Genomic DNA, 15736 nt, shown 5'->3' on the forward strand with positions numbered 1-15736 from the left:
CCACAAATAATTCTATCCTTTTTGGTAAGCTGTGAGAGTTGGGGATGAGGAGAACAGTCTTGTGCTGATTCATTTCCTTCCTTCAAGGTTGGTCCCAATTGGTTTTGATAGGGAGCAACAAATCCAAATCCATGGCCCCTGCTATGTGGGGTGCGGCAGGGCTTGGTTGTTCTGTCCTCCTCGCCTCCGTCCGAATGATGGCTTAATTAGCCAGCTCTTATCAGCTCTGGCAGCAAAAGAACCAAAGTCTGCCAAGAGCCATCGTTAGCTGCCAAGACACTGGTGAGTCACAACTTTCAGCTCTAGTCAATCAGTGGATTTGCCTGATACAAAGAGACACACCAGCTCTTGCTGCCTTTTATATCCTGTGGGGTGTGGCTCCATGACTCAGCAGTTCCTAGGCCTGCCCCTCTTCTGCTTCTGTTGTTCCCTTCTCTCCTGCCTACGAAACCTAGGATTCAACCACGCCTGATTGCTGTCAGCTGGGTCTGCAGGCGTGGCCTGGGGGGGGGAAAGAGTCAGAGGATGGAAGCCTCATTCGTTCTTCCACCTGGCCTGCTTTCGACTCCTGAAGCTGAGCCAGGGAGGCCGGTGCTTCTGAGGTAAGTCCTGACGGCCCTTCCCCCTCACTGTCCAAGTCACTTTCTGGCAGCAGGCCTGGCTCCAAGGCACATTCTGGCAGCAGGCCCAGCTCCAAGGCACTTTCGGGCATGGGGCCAGGTTCGGGGGCTGGAGCCACAACACTGGTGCTCTCTCTGATTTTTTAAAAAGATCTACATGAACTTGATGAATAAGATCTTCCATTGCCATAGGATGAGGTATCATCAGTATGCACATGAAACCCAATTGTAGATCTCCATCCTAGGTGAATTAAGTGATGCTGTGGGTATTCTTTTGCAGTGGTAAAATAGTGTGATTGTGGATGGTGGCTTTTTTTTAAATCTTGGGGGCTTACCATCTTTGGTGTTGGTTGAGGTTGCACTGTTCCTTCTCCTAGACTCAGGACTCCTGCTCAAGAAGCAGGTGGAAGTTATGGCTAGGAGGGCTTTGCTCAACTTTGTGTTGTGCACCAACTATACAATATCCTGGATTGGAAAGCCCCTCTGTCAATTGCTCATGCCCTGGTCATCTCCTGTATGGACTACTGCAATGCACGTTATGTGCACTACTCTTGAGAAATATCCAGAAGCACAGCATGTGAGAATGCAGCACCCCAAGCAATCTCGGGCATCATTAGGGTAACTGATGTAGCACCTCTGCTGGGTGAACTATATTGGGTGGCCCTTTGTTTCTGGGTCCAAGTCAAGATGTTGATTCAAGGACCTTTAAAGCCCTTGATGGCAAGATTTGGGGTTAACTGAGGAATTGTTTCATTCCTATTATATTGACTCATCTCATTCAATCAGGCAGGAAGGAAATACAAGTTATGGACCTTGTTGGCCAAAGAATTTAGTCAGGCAGGGTCTAGAAGAAAAACCTCTTCTGTTGTTTTCCCTGCCCTATCAACCTCTTGCCCCCAGATGTGAGGTTGGCCCCCACTCTCTTAGCCTTCCAGAAAAGCTTTAAGATCTGGTCTGTCAACTAGCATGGGGATCCAGTAGTTATGCACAACCCTGGGGGTGGTTGGTTGCTGGAGGGCACTCTCTGCCTTTTAAACTTTGATTATCTTTGTAAGTAACTTTATTAAAAAAAATGAATAAAAAATGCAGAGGACAAAAGGAAAAACATAAATAATAAAGCAAAAAGAAAAGTGATATGTAAAGAAATGAAGTTGCTTTATTTGCTCAAGATTAGAATCTGTTGTTGTTTCTGGTAACCTATTGGATTTTTGTCACTAAGGACTGAATGATGAGGCTTTAAATATTTATCTATAGACAAGAGTTGAGATATGGGAAGAAGAGATATTCTATTTTAAGAGAAAGTTATGTTGAAAGTAAAGGAGTATAGAGTGAGTTTATTTGATTGATATACAATATACCTTGTTATTTCTGGTATCTTTTATGGACTTCTGCTGACTACCGTAGCAAAATGAGGCTCAATGATGAGACTTTAAGAATTTGTTTATGCATGATATATGGAAAGAAGAAATCTTTTGCAGTATTATCAGAGAAGGTGATAAGTTACTGAAATTGTACTTGTCATGATGAAGTTGGAGAGGTGTTTTCATAGTGAGCTGGGTGTGAGTTAAGGACCCTATTATCTGTTGCTGTTACCTACACTCACAACTGGAAATACTTTTCTGATGGAAATCCTGCATTCAGCTGAGTTTTAATGTCTTATCAACATAGACACATTTGTAGACTGTGATGCTAAACACACTTACTAGGAGATAAATCCCATTGAACCCTGTTAGTATTTTCATCAGAGTATATATTTATAGGATTGTATTGTTAATATTTAATGACCTGCTGTGGACAAATTTGCAATGGTCAATGGTCAAGTAGTTTAAATGTAGGTTCTGTTGATGTTACATGTTTCAGCAGCTTCTTTTTATTTATTTCTGTAAGCTATTTTGAGTATACTTGAGCAACAGAAGACACCTCGAAATAACAATAACAAATTGAGGACAATGACTAGCATCCTTGCTGCTGTCAGTGATGTGGTATTGGATCAACATTTTCCTCAGTATGATAAATCATAAATGATCTATGAAGGGAGGGAGAAACACCAAACCAGTTCAAACCAAAATAACAAGACCAATTCTTGCTGTAGAAAATAAAGTAATGACACTTCTTTGGATTCAATGACTAGGAAATGTATTTTATAAAGGATTTTACAGTGAATCATGAAGTTGTCATAGAAATGAAAGCTTTAAGGAATATATTTTAATTATTCCTTATCTAAGTACAAATGGGTGACTTCAGGATACTTTCCTGTCCCCATTTTAGAGCCCCTTAATAAAGGAAACTATGTTTCCAACTGCTGATTTTGTAAATGAAAATTCAAAAACTCCACTGTTGATAAATGGTATAAATCCGTGGAATCCCTCTTGTAGATGATTCCAAGTCACAGGCACTCCATTGTCCTCTAGTCGTTTTTTGTAGAGCAGCCCATCGTCCCGAAGTAAGTCATATTCACAGGTCAAAATGTATGTCTCCGGAAGTTGCTTTACAATGTCATCCTCACTGATAATTGGTGACTGCATTGTGTTATCATTCAGTCGAGTTGCTGCATACAGTTCTTTTGAAAATGGAGCTGGCATTGGGGGATTATAACCTCGGACCTTAAACTCGCTGGGGATAAGATCTGCACTAATCCATTTCTTGAATTTCTGCTTCATGTCTTCAGGAACATGGCCATTCCTTCCCATTTTTTCTTTGTCTACACATTCCTGGTTAACAAATTTTAAAGCAAGGCTTAAAGCCCGCTTTTTGGTTAGAAAAGGACCATGTTGGTTTTGAAGATAGGATGGTAGCATGAGATCCATTCTCTGCAGGAAAGGATATATCAAGATCTGTGCTCGGATTTTTGGCTGGTTCTCTATTTTGGTCAATTCTTGACAAACCACAGCAACCAGTGTTCCACCGCTGCTATCTCCAGCAAGAAGAATGTGATTTGGATCGACTCCATAGTCTTTGGCATGTTTCATAAAATACAGGGTGGTACTTAGGCCATCTGATAGCTGGGCAGGATGTTGGTGTTCAGGACCTAAACGATACCTGCAAGAACAATAAGACTTTGTCATACCTTGAAATTTTCTCAGAAGAAATTAGGTATTCTGAGATAGTCCCTGAAGACAACACATTGTTGGGTTCCAATAAAAGGATGCACTGTATCAATCGTTTAACTTTAGTATATTTTTACTATTCTGATTAGGAGATGGCAGTTGAATGTCTTGTACTTTCACTGCTGATAGGAACAGCAATTCCCTTCTCCTTGGATGTATTTTTCTGCTACTTCTCCCAGTGCATAGTTGCTCTGGAGAGTCCTTCCACTACTTTGTTTCAGAGCAAAAAAAGGATTAGAAGGACAGAGCTACAGAGCCACATACAGAAAACAAGGAGGAAATTCTAGCCTCCTTACTGACTACAATAAGTTCTCACTCCTTATTATGGCAATTTCATTTCAAATTGAAACGTCATGTAGCTGTGCCGACTTACAATGTGGGATCTGCTGTGATTCGTTCGTTCATTCATTCATTCATTCCCCATCTTACCATAGGGCAGCTTATAGTTACATAAAAGCTAAAACATAAACCATTAAAAAGAAACATTAAAACCAAAGACACATGGGGAAGGCAGAGGCGGAGTGTGGGCCAAAATGGGATCTGTTATTTATTTATTTATTTATTTATTTATTTATTTATTTATTTATTTATTTATTTATTCATTCATTCATTCATTCATTCATTCATTCATTCATTCATTCATTCATATTTTTATACTGCCCTTCTCCAAAGGCTCAGGGCGGTGTACAGCCAATAAAAAGACAAGAATCCTAACGAATTAAAATAAAATATCAAGTTTAAAAAACTGATTCAATCGCTGTATACTTAAAATATTAGCTAAAATTTATCAAAACTAAAACCTTAATAAAACTCTATTAAAACCCACTAAAACCCACATATTAAAATCAGTCAGGCCAGCCCCGCTTGGTGAAAAAAGAGAGTCTTGAGCTCGCGCTTAAAGGTCCGGAGATCAGGGAGGAGACGGAGTCCCACCGGCAGCTCATTCCATAAAGCCGGGGCCCCCACAGAGAACGCTCTTCCCCTGGGGGCCGCCAGCCGACATTGATTAGCCAACGGCACCCTAAGAAGACCCTCCCTGTGGGTGCGCACTGGACATACCGGACAATGGGAGGTAACTGTCGGCAGCAGGCAGTCCCGTAAATATTCTCAATCAACCACCTCCATTGCGCTGTTCCCCAACTGGGGGCCCAAGCCGACTGACATAGCCACATCTTTAGGCCCTTATGACAAGATAGGAGGGTTGGGGCTCATCAGGGGGCAAGATATTTCAGAGGGCAGGAGCAACAGCAGAGAATGCTCTCCTTCTGGACCCCATCAGCCAGAATAATTGGCTGACGAGACCCACAGAATGACTCCTCTGCCGGCATGAGTGGTATGGGCCAATCCCAATGTATGAGATGGTCCCTCAAGTAACCTGGATCTATGCCAAGGCTGCTAAGTGAATCACACGTAGTCGAGCAAGAGATCATATGACCTCAACTTATGATTTCCTGTCCGCTTCTTCATTGCCTTTGTTTGTCATAAACTGGCTGTGAAAGTAGCAAATCAGTGGTGGGTTGCTACCAGTTTGCCCTGTATTGGGCAAACCTGTAGCAGCGGTGGCAGGAAGCTCTGCTTACCCACCCAGATGTCTCTGCACATCTGCAGAAGTGTCACTCATGCACGCAAGTGGGCGCACGTCCACAAGCAAACCAGTAGCAACGGGATTTGAAACCCACTACTGTAGTACATGGTGATCACATAACTGTGTGAATGTTTGCAGAAATTTGGAGCATTGTCATAACTTTGAATGCTTGCCAAACAAGTGGTCTGTAAGTGAGGACTACCTGTATTGCATTATTATAGTATCAGATCAAAATAAACAGAAAAGACTGTCGTGATGATATAGTGCTTACAGTTATTTCTGTTGCTAAATACAGGTAGTCCTTGACTTACAACAGTTCATTTATTGACCGTTCAAAGTTACCACGGCCCTGAAAAAAGTGACTTATGACTTATGTTTTTCACACTTACTACCATTGCACCATCCCCATGGTCACATGATCAAAATTCAGCTGACTCATATTTATGGTGGTTGCAGTGTCCCGGGGTCATGTGATCACCTCTTGCAACCTTCTAACAAGCAAAGTCAATGGGGAGCTGCGTTACTAACTTGTCAAAAGCAGTGATTCACTTAACAACTGAGGCAAGAAAAGTCATAAAATGTTGCAAAACTCACTTAACAAATGTTTCACTTAGCAACAGAAATGTTGGGCTCAGTTCTGGTCATAAATTGAGACTACCCATACTTCCTTAATTTCTTCTCAAGGATAATGTATCTCTGCCACCAGGGGGCAGAAGAAAGGAAATTCCTGATTTCCTAAACTAATTTAGGTAATTCTTTCAAAACAGATCCGAGAGGTCTGAGATAAAATAAATTTGGATCTGTGAACCTGATTTACACAAGACAAAAAAGATGCAATCATATGGCAGTTTTTGGCAAAGTTGCACAATGTGCAGTATTTTGTTCTGCAGATCCTTAAAGTCCTTTTGTATAATTTACTCTGCTTTTCTTGACAGAGAAAGTCCAAAGAAGGGTGCAAGGGCACTGATCTCCTTTTTTTCTGACTCAGTTGGGATAGAGGAGAAATTAGCCATTTCCCCCCTCTCCTCTTCTTCTTTACTTTTATGATTGGAGGAGTGGGAAAGAAATGAATGATGCCTCCAGGGCAGAGTCTTCCCTAGGAGTTTTTGGAGAATAGCAAAACTGTGTCCTGTGCCAAAGCAACTTAGAACTAAGGAGAAATTTCCTGACAGTTAGAACAATTAATCAGTGGAACAACTTGCCTCCAGAAGTTGTGAATATTCCAACAGTGGAAATTTTTAAGAAGATCTTGGATAACTATTTGTCTGAAGTGGTGTAGGGTTTCCTGCCTAAGCAGGTGGTTGAATTAAAAGACATCCAAGGTCCCTTCCAACTCTGTTATTCTATTCTATTCTATTCTATTCTATTCTATTCTATTCTATTCTATTCTATTCTATTCCTTTGATCTGCTCCAATTATATTACTTTGCCTTTTCTGATGTTGAAACACCACTGGTGGAGGCAAAAAGTTATTGATGGTTGTGCGATAGCTGGGGGGAAAGAGAATTGAGGGACTGAATCTCTCTTTGAGGCTGAAAATATATTTTGTGCTGCCTGGGACAATCTTTCAGGGAGACAGAATTGCAGCCAAACTTATTAATTGTTATCTTTATCGTTTTTACCCTTTTTTCCATCAAGCAGTGCCCAAGCCTAATAAATGTAAATACAAAATAAAATGCAAAAACATTAAAAGATGCATAAAAATAAACTAGGCAAAGCATACAAATAAAATCACTTACTCTACAAATACTACCACTGTATCACTTTCTCGAGAAAGATAGCTGCATAGTTCACCATACGTTTCTAGGGGAAAAAATAAGTATTAATATTCAGGTACTTCCACATTGCAACATGTTTTTGATATTGTTTTGACTTATGGTCAAATAATTTCAATCACAGTGACCCTATCAGTAAGAATCAGAAGGAGGTGTTTGCCATTGGTGTACATATTTACAATTGAAAGAAAGATTTAAACTAGATAAAAAGAGTTTGATTTTGTGACTTTGTGCTTGAAGTGGGAAAAATGATACCTTGATTTTGGGTTTTGTTGATCAATAGGTTTGATGTTATAGAAATGGCTAGTATATATTATTATATAAAAGTTGAAATTTTATGTTATTACTGCACCGTAATGAGTTGAAGTCAATGCTTTTTTTCTTTTCCCCCTCTATCCTACACTATTCTCTGTTTCCCCCTTTCTCTCCTCTTTTACCTTTATTTTCATTTTTCCTTGCATTTTTGTATTTTATGCTTTGATAAATTAATAAAATATTGAAATTAGATATTGTTTTGTTTCATAAAGAAAACATTTTTATTTGTAAAAAAATCTGTATTTTTTTCTTCTTTTTAAAGCTTAATGGTGGGGTAAAGTTTAGTGGACAATCAATCTGAAATCAGTCAGCAATGATGTCTATTATTATGAATTCAATGAATGAAGCCTTCACTATGCAACATGATTTTTTTTTTATGCATGCCCTTTTCCTATTTTTGGTATCTAGATTAGAAGATACTGAAGACAGGTCTTCATGTAGCTCACATTGCATGAAAGGATTTAAATTCACAGTCCAGTTAATTAGTTTCACAGATAACAATGTGCAAACTGAGCATGAAATGGTTGTTTCTGGTCTCTCAATTCAGAACAAACCTCCTATGTTTTGAAAGAATGTAGGCCAGAAGGCCACAACTGGTACCAGGTTGTTTTTGAAGGAACTCAGAGCTGGGCTGGGGCTATTGCTGTCAATGCACTGAAGAAAATCCCTGATCCTCAGAGTAAATTCTGGCAGCAATCCAGCTTTAGGTATGCTGCCAGACTTCACTCCTGTGCTACCTGGATAACCCATAGGCAGGGTGGGCTGCTGAGGGTTCTCAGGGGTTCAGGAGAACCTCTAGCTGAGATTCTGTGCAGTTCAGAGAATCCCCAAATCCCACTCCTGGCTGGCCCCACCCCACCCCGCCCTGCCCACCCCTCCCCTCCCAGGAGTCCCTACGCGGCCCATTTTGGATGCAGGCAAGTGCAGGGCATGCATGGAGGCTTGGGGAGGGCGAAAAATGGGCTACCGGAAGTTTGGGAAGGCCGGAAACACCAGAGCCTGGGAAGGCTGTTTTCGCCCTCCTGGAGGCTCGAGGAAAACCTCCGGAGCCCGGGTATGGCAAAAACGCCCCTCCCTGCTGTGGTGCATGAGGGCGGCTAGGCCACACCCACATGGCCATGCCCACCCAGCAACCGGGCAGAGAACCCCTTGCTAAAATCTTTAAAGCCCACCCCTGGCCATAGTACATGTATTGTACATAGTACATGTATTGTAAGCACAGTCTGATGGTTTTATGCATGAAATGATTTAGGGGGCTCTGTCTCAAGCATGGGATGGAACACCTTGAGTTGCCTTGAGCTCCAGGTAAAGTGGTGCTTTTTGTTTCAAATGTTCTGAAGTCACACAATTTTCTCCCAAACCAGGGAGATTTCCAATATATTAGCCAGTAGCACTGTGGACTTATAGTAGGTTCCAGCTGTGGTTGATTGAAACTTTTTAAAGAAGAAAGGTGGACGTGGAATTGAGAAAGAGCCATCATTATGTTTGAGTTCTGACAACTGTTTTGGATTGCTGCTTCATAAACTGTTCATAAACTGTTTTGGATTGCTGCTTCATAAACTGAACTGTAGATAAGTTTCATTTTCAGCAGTTTTCAAGCCTTCATTAACCAAAAAGATAGTCAAACTCAATCTTGAGAATCACTGAGAATATATCTTACCCGTATCCATTTTGATGGTTTTTCTTTGCAAATGTTTCTTTTACTTGTATTCAGAATACAATGCTCGTATCTATGGCTATATTCACATATTATTGGATGCTTTAATTCTTGTGATGTAACTGGACAGATGACTACAGTGTTGGCTGGCGGCCCCCAGGAGTAGGGCCTTCTCTGTGGGGGCAGTGATGCTCTGGAACGAACTTCCCCCTGGCCTGCGTCAAGTGCCTGATCTTCGGACCTTCCGTCGTGAGCTCAAAACACATTTATTCATTCAAGCGGGACTGGCATAACTAGTGTTGGATTTTAATTGGGTTTTCTTACTATTTTAAAATTTTAAATCTAATTTTTAACTATCAGCCTTTATAATTTGCTTTGTTTTAATTGTTATCTTAATTGTATATATTTTGTTTTTTATCCTTGGCTGTACACCGCCCTGAGTCCTTTGGGAGAAGGGCGGTATAAAAATTTAATTAATAATAATAATAATAATAATAGTACCCTGTTTCCCTCAAAATAAGACATTCCCTGATAATAAGCCCAATCGGGCTTTTGAGCGCATGGCAATAAGGCCAAGCGCCACTGGTGGGTTTCAATTTTTTTTTACTACTGGTTCTGTGGGTGTGCCTTGGTGGCATGGCTTAGTGCACGGGGCAGGGGAAGTATACTGTAAAATCTCCATTCCCGCCCCAATGCAGGGAAAGGTTACTGCAAAACCCCCATTTCTTCCTGATCAGTTGGGATTTGGGAGGCAGAGAATAGATGGGGGCGGGGCCAGTCAGAATTTTTACTACAGATTCTCCGAACTATTCAACATTTCCACTTCCGGTTCTCCCGAACTGGTCAGAACCTGCTGAAACCCACCTCTCCCAAGGGTTTATTTCAGGGTTCAAAAAAATATAAGACAGGGTCTTATTTTTGGGGAAACACCGTATTTCTAACCCAGTCAACTTTTGCTTAGAAGTTCTTTTCTTGTGCCATAGAAATAAATGCAATCCATTTCTCGAGGTTCCCCTTTTTCATAGATTGCTTTTCAGTGATCTTTTAACTTGGTTGCTTAGTAGAACCTAGGGCCATGTTTGGCATCATTACCAGACTAGAAATTGGGACAGCAACATCATATAGATAGAAGAGAGTATTTGTATCTCAGGATTGTACTATGGGATCCTTGGTGCTCTCTGAGCTTAGTGGTTTGTTTGTTTTTTTGCAAATGTTTCATCAAACTAGGTAATATCTCTTTTATCAATACAATGTTGTCCCTATTTCTAATGTCCCATTTTTTTCTCTGAATTGCATTTTCTGTTTTGAACAGGCCACTTCATTGAAAGGGTACTTGGGCAAGAGTATTTTAGTTGGTGATTGAGTAACAATCAAGGCAACACAAAAGCTACTTAATCAATTTTTGATTGCAAGCCATTTTGAAAATACACATACAAATTGATACTTTAATTATACTGCTCCTTTCAGAAGCAGGCTGATGCAAAATTATGCAAAAATTGTGCATTAAATCTTTGTATTAAGAAGAAGCCATTAGCCAGATAAATTATTTTCCTCCTTTCTATTATAGCGTTTGAAGCATCAATGAGTCAATATGACTTATGTATTTCTAAGCTCTAAAGAAAGATGTTAGTTCTAGTCCTATATGGGTTAGAATCTACAGTACCTGTCTTAATCTGACTGTTTAAGAATCTAATAGGCAGCTTCTGATCTTGAGCAATCCCAAGCAATCAAGAGCTTCAGGACCAGGCCTTTTGAAACAGATGGATCTTTTGCTGGGCATTAACTTTAATTTGCATAGCAGTATATTTCTATAATTGTTCCTCAGCTGAGACTTTGTGTCTGCATTCCAAATTCAGTTAAGCTTTTGTACTCAAATTGTTTGACATCCAGCAAAAATGGATGTAGCACGATGGTTTAGTGCATAGCTATGCACGTTCCTAATTCTGGGAAAGCCATCCTTTTTCTTTCTTCCTCCCTCGCTTTTCCCATAATGCTGACTGATTTCACAAATATACTGTATTTCCTCTATGTGGACTTCAAAAGGAAAAATTAATATTATATGAAATATCTTACTTTTGCATCCAAATATGCCACATCCTCCATGCATGAAGAGCACTCCTTTTCTTAGGCCAGGATTTGTCTTTTTGGGCTGGTAAATCCTTACTGGTACATTTTCAAACGTCGTATCTATAATGTAGAGCTTTGGGTCCTTCGCCTGTGGCACTAATTTCATTGCAAATCTTACAAAGTTGATTTGACTACAGATGCCCAATTTCTGGAAAATCTTCCCCTGTTTTACATTAAGAAAAGATTGGTGTCAGCATTCCAGAAAACCCCCTCTTGCAGAAAAGACTCAAAGTTCTTTTACTAGATAGATTAGAAATTATGAATTAATCTGTCTGTCTGTCTGTCTGTCTGTCTGTCTGTCTATCTACCTATCTATCTATCTATCTATCTATCTATCTATCTATCTATCTATCTATCTATCTATCTATCTATCTATCTATCTATCTATCTATCTATCTATCTATCTATCTATCTATCTATCTATCTATCTGCAGCCTGAAGATGATGAGTGAGATCTCATCGAAACGTTGCATAAATACTTCCAACCTTACACGGGAAAAGACCCGAACATACCAAAACCTGCATACCTATACCCATGAAAACCTACGAAAACACACACACACACACACACACACACACACACACACACACACACACACATAAAAATATAAAAGCAAAAACCACTCATGCATTAATCAAGAAATCTCTAGAACTGTAAAGCCTACAAACTTGAAATTTGCCACGTATGTTCCTCTTGGCTTCTAGGTGCTCACTTAGAAAGGATTTTTCGAAATGACCATCAGAGCATTAGTATTTCCTATATTAATATAACACGCTCTGATGCTAATTAGTTAGACGTTCTACTCCCCCACCCAACTTGAAAACAACTCTGGAGAGAATGGAATAGCATAGGACAGGCTTCTGTGGGGCAAGCCTCATGGAGAGAAGGGACTAGAAAGCCTGAGGGACAGAAGGGATAGGATAGGAGACGTTTCTGTGGAGCAAAGCTGAGGGAGTGGAGAGGCTTCTGTGGGGCCAGCCTGAGGGAGAGAAGGGGATAGGAGAAGATCTATGGGGCCAGCCTGAGAGAGAGAAGGGAAGTGGAGAGGATCTATGGGGCCAGCCTGAGGGAGAGAAGGGGAGAGAGAGGAGAAGTTCTATGGGGCCAGCCTGAGGGAGAGAAGGGGGTAGAATAAGAGAGGCTTCTGTGGAGCCAGCCTGAGGGAGAGGACAGGGGAGGACAAGAGAGGACAGGAGAGGCTTCTGTGGGGCCAGCCTGAGGAAGAGAAGGGGATAGGAGAGAATCTATGGGGCTAGCCTGAGGGAGGGAAGGGGAGAGAAGAGGTGAGGCTTCTGTGGGGCTAGCCTAAGGGAGAGAAGGGGAGAGGAGAGGCCAATCATAACTACTCATTAATTTTCAAACTTTAAGTGTCGATTTATCAAGCCCAATCACATAATTTCGTAGCGGAGCATGGTATTCAACTAGTTAAAAATAATTACAACAAATTCTAAAATAAATGATAATCTTAATTGATGAAAATTATTCATTTGTTGTACAACTTTGATGGGTATAAAGTGCTAGTGGTTAATTATACTCAAACTGATTCAATGCAAGGGTTTTCCCCCCATTCTCAGCAGCAATATTTATAATAATTAAACCTTTTTTTGTATGAAAAGCTTCAGAACATAAGAGAACATTTAAAAAAAAAAACCTTTCATAAATTTCAGGATTTTCCAAACTCTGGGAGGACTGGGGTTGGGTGAACAAATCTGAGACAAAACACACTCCTACTTGCTTGTGGTGGTGATGAGCCATAGTGGTACAATGGTTAGAATGCAGCATTGCAGGCTAACTCTGCTCACTGAATTCTGACTGGTTCAAGGTTGACTCAGCCTTCTATCCTTCTGAGGTTGGTAAAATGAGGACCCAAATTGTTAAGGGCAATATGCTGACTCTGTAAATCACTTAATCACCTATGAAGTGACATATAAGTCTAAGTGCAATTGCCATTGGTATGGATGTGGACAGCCTCTGCTGAGCTTTTGGTGGTAGTCTGGGATTGCAGGAGCTGTTGATGTGAATCCATTATGACAAGCCTTGGGCTGGGAGGGCCCAGGTATAGTCAACACAGTCTGATCTTATGATTTATAAATTAATTCAAGGGGTGATGGATTACAAAGTTTGATAACCAAGTGATAAGCAAGTGATGGTGGCCAGTTTTGTTCGAGACAGTCTGGAGAGTCTGGACTAACGAACTGAAATTTTAAGTAATTGAAATCCATTATTCTTGGTCACTGCTGCTATTGAGCATTAATAATTAGTGCTGGAAAAAGCTGTGAACCAACATTTTCAACTCATTCAAGGCAGACTGTAATTCCTAAGATTGTGTCAGTTGGGATAGGGTAATTAGTGTACACAAGATTAAATTCTAATTTAACTAAAAGTTATACTCTAAAATTTAACATATAAACATTTAATTGAAAGATCACTTTTTTCTAGTCATTTAGTGACTGTTTGAAGTTACAGGGGAACTGAAAAAAGTGACTTATGATTATTTTTCATACTTATGACCATTGCAGTAGCCCTATGGTCATGTGCAGAGGTGGTATTCAGCCGGTTCACACCGGTTAAGGCAAACTGGTAGTGGAAATTTTGAGTAGTTCGGAGAACTGGCAGATATCACATCTGACTGGCCCCGCCCCTGCCTGTTCACCCCTGCCCGCTCCCGCCTGCTCGCCACTTGCCCCGCTGAACCGCTCACCTCACCTCGCTCAGTTACTCCTCATCTCACCTCCCCGGCATAGCACACTGTGTGATTCCTAGCTTGCATTGACCACATAGTCTCTGCAGCTTGCCTACCTTCCTACATGGTGCCTGTGGCCCAACTGAGCAGCCCTGATCTGTGGCCCTGCCTGGGTAAGTAAGCCTGTGAGTCATGCCTAGCTAGCTGCCCCTCCCCCACCAGCTTGTCTGGCTTGCTTCGCCTCTGAGGCTTCATCCCAGCGACTGCTCTGGAGAGCAGAGATGGAAAGGAGCAGGCCCCGAAAGGCTGCTTGGTTGAGCCTTGTTGTGCATGCTCACATTTTCGGCAAACCGGTGGTGTGATTATTTGAAACCCACCACTGGTCATTTGATCAAAATTCAAACACTTGGTAACTGACTCATGCTTATGACAGTTGCAATATCCTGGGCTCATGTAATCACCTTTTGCAAACTTCTGACAAACTAAGTCAATTCAAATGAAGCCAGATTCACTTAACAATTGTATTACTAATTTAATGACTTCAGTGATTTAGTTAACAACTGTGGCAAGAAAGGTCATAAAATGGGGGCAAAACTCATTCAATAACTGTCTTGCTTAGCCACAGAAATTTTGGGCTCCATTGGGATCATTAAATCAAGGACTACCTGTACAGTATAATTCTGGGTAATTGACAATCACAACATAGAAAAATATCTTCCTCCCAGAATAAAACTGTCAAACACAAGATGCTGTAGCAATCCCATACCAAGTACACAGGTGATGGATTCAACTCCCATCCTAGCTAAGGCCTGGGAGAAAGCCAGGTCTTTATGGCCTTTAGGAATTATGCATTTCAAGACAGGTTAGTTCAATATTTAAATAGCATACATGGATAAAAAATATAAATAAATTTGGCATGCCAAAAAGCATCTACTACAGTCAGGGGTTTTAATGCCAACAAACTGGTTTGACAAGCTTCATCTGAGATTGCCTCACTCTATTTCTTTCCTGGGGCAGGATCTCATATCGTTCTTCAACTCACATTAAATGCATTAACCGATTATTCTCAATGAGAGCTCTCTATTCTTCTGGAACTTCATTTCTAGTGTACTGTCTTGAGGAGAGGTCTTAAAGCTCCAATAACTTTGGCTTTTGAATTTAGCAGATGGATACAGATCTTGGTTACTAATCAAAACAGTTTCAGAGAGACAGGATAAAACTATTCCTATATAAAAAAGATTTATCAATCATGTATAAGGACCCCAGGTCATATAGAAGGAAGGAAGGAAGGAAGGAAGGAAGGAAGGAAGGAAGGAAGGAAGGAAGGAAGGAAGGAAGGAAGGAAGGAAGGATCTTCTTACCAAATTAAATGTCCAGATCACCACAAAATGAAGCAGCCAGATTCTTAAAGGTTCTGTGTCACCCAGATGAAGATCAATTTTCCTGGTTGTAAAATAAGGAATCAAAAAATATTTCAGGAACCAGCTCTGAAGAAGTGAAAAACCAGTGAACAACTGCATGTTCAGTGACTTACAAAGGTCTGAACTAAATTACAGGTACTTCTCTTTTGGCAAGAGCTACTTGAGAAGGGTTGTAGCAATTACCTTTGCTTAAGCAAGTTTTCATCTAAAGTCAGTTAAGAATGAGTAAGATTTTGGAATGGAAGCATTTATAGCGACAGGAGGTGGAATGTGTACATCAGATGATCATCCTTTATTAATGAGTGGGAGTGTCATCACAACTAGGAAAGGATTGCAATAGAACAAGCTAAAAGAATTCATCCTTCTATCTGGTGGACTCAGTGTGAAGTCAACATTGTTTCTCACATTTCATGTTTGTATCCACAAGGCACTAATTATAATTAGTT

At 40.7% G+C, this 15736-nt stretch overlaps 1 protein-coding gene across 2 annotated transcripts; it reads right to left on the minus strand.

The window, feature by feature from the left end:
* Positions 1 to 2730: 2730 nt before the first annotated feature.
* LOC131195952 (arylacetamide deacetylase-like 4) lies at positions 2731 to 15499 on the minus strand. Of its 2 annotated transcripts, XM_058178278.1 has the most exons (5): positions 15474 to 15489; positions 15231 to 15312; positions 11132 to 11348; positions 7051 to 7114; positions 2731 to 3659 (listed from the first exon to the last, which is right to left on the minus strand). In XM_058178278.1, the coding sequence occupies exons 3-5, from the start codon at positions 11289 to 11291 to the stop codon at positions 2885 to 2887; spliced, it is 999 nt and encodes a 332-aa protein (XP_058034261.1). In that variant the 5' UTR covers positions 11292 to 11348; positions 15231 to 15312; positions 15474 to 15489; the 3' UTR covers positions 2731 to 2884. The 2 variants fall into 2 exon arrangements, with proteins under 2 accessions (XP_058034261.1, XP_058034260.1); XM_058178277.1 differs by having other exon boundaries at positions 15231 to 15499.
* Positions 15500 to 15736: the final 237 nt, after the last annotated feature.

This window comes from Ahaetulla prasina, chromosome 3 (assembly GCF_028640845.1).
Source record: "Ahaetulla prasina isolate Xishuangbanna chromosome 3, ASM2864084v1, whole genome shotgun sequence".
Classification (NCBI taxonomy): domain Eukaryota; kingdom Metazoa; phylum Chordata; class Lepidosauria; order Squamata; family Colubridae; genus Ahaetulla; species Ahaetulla prasina.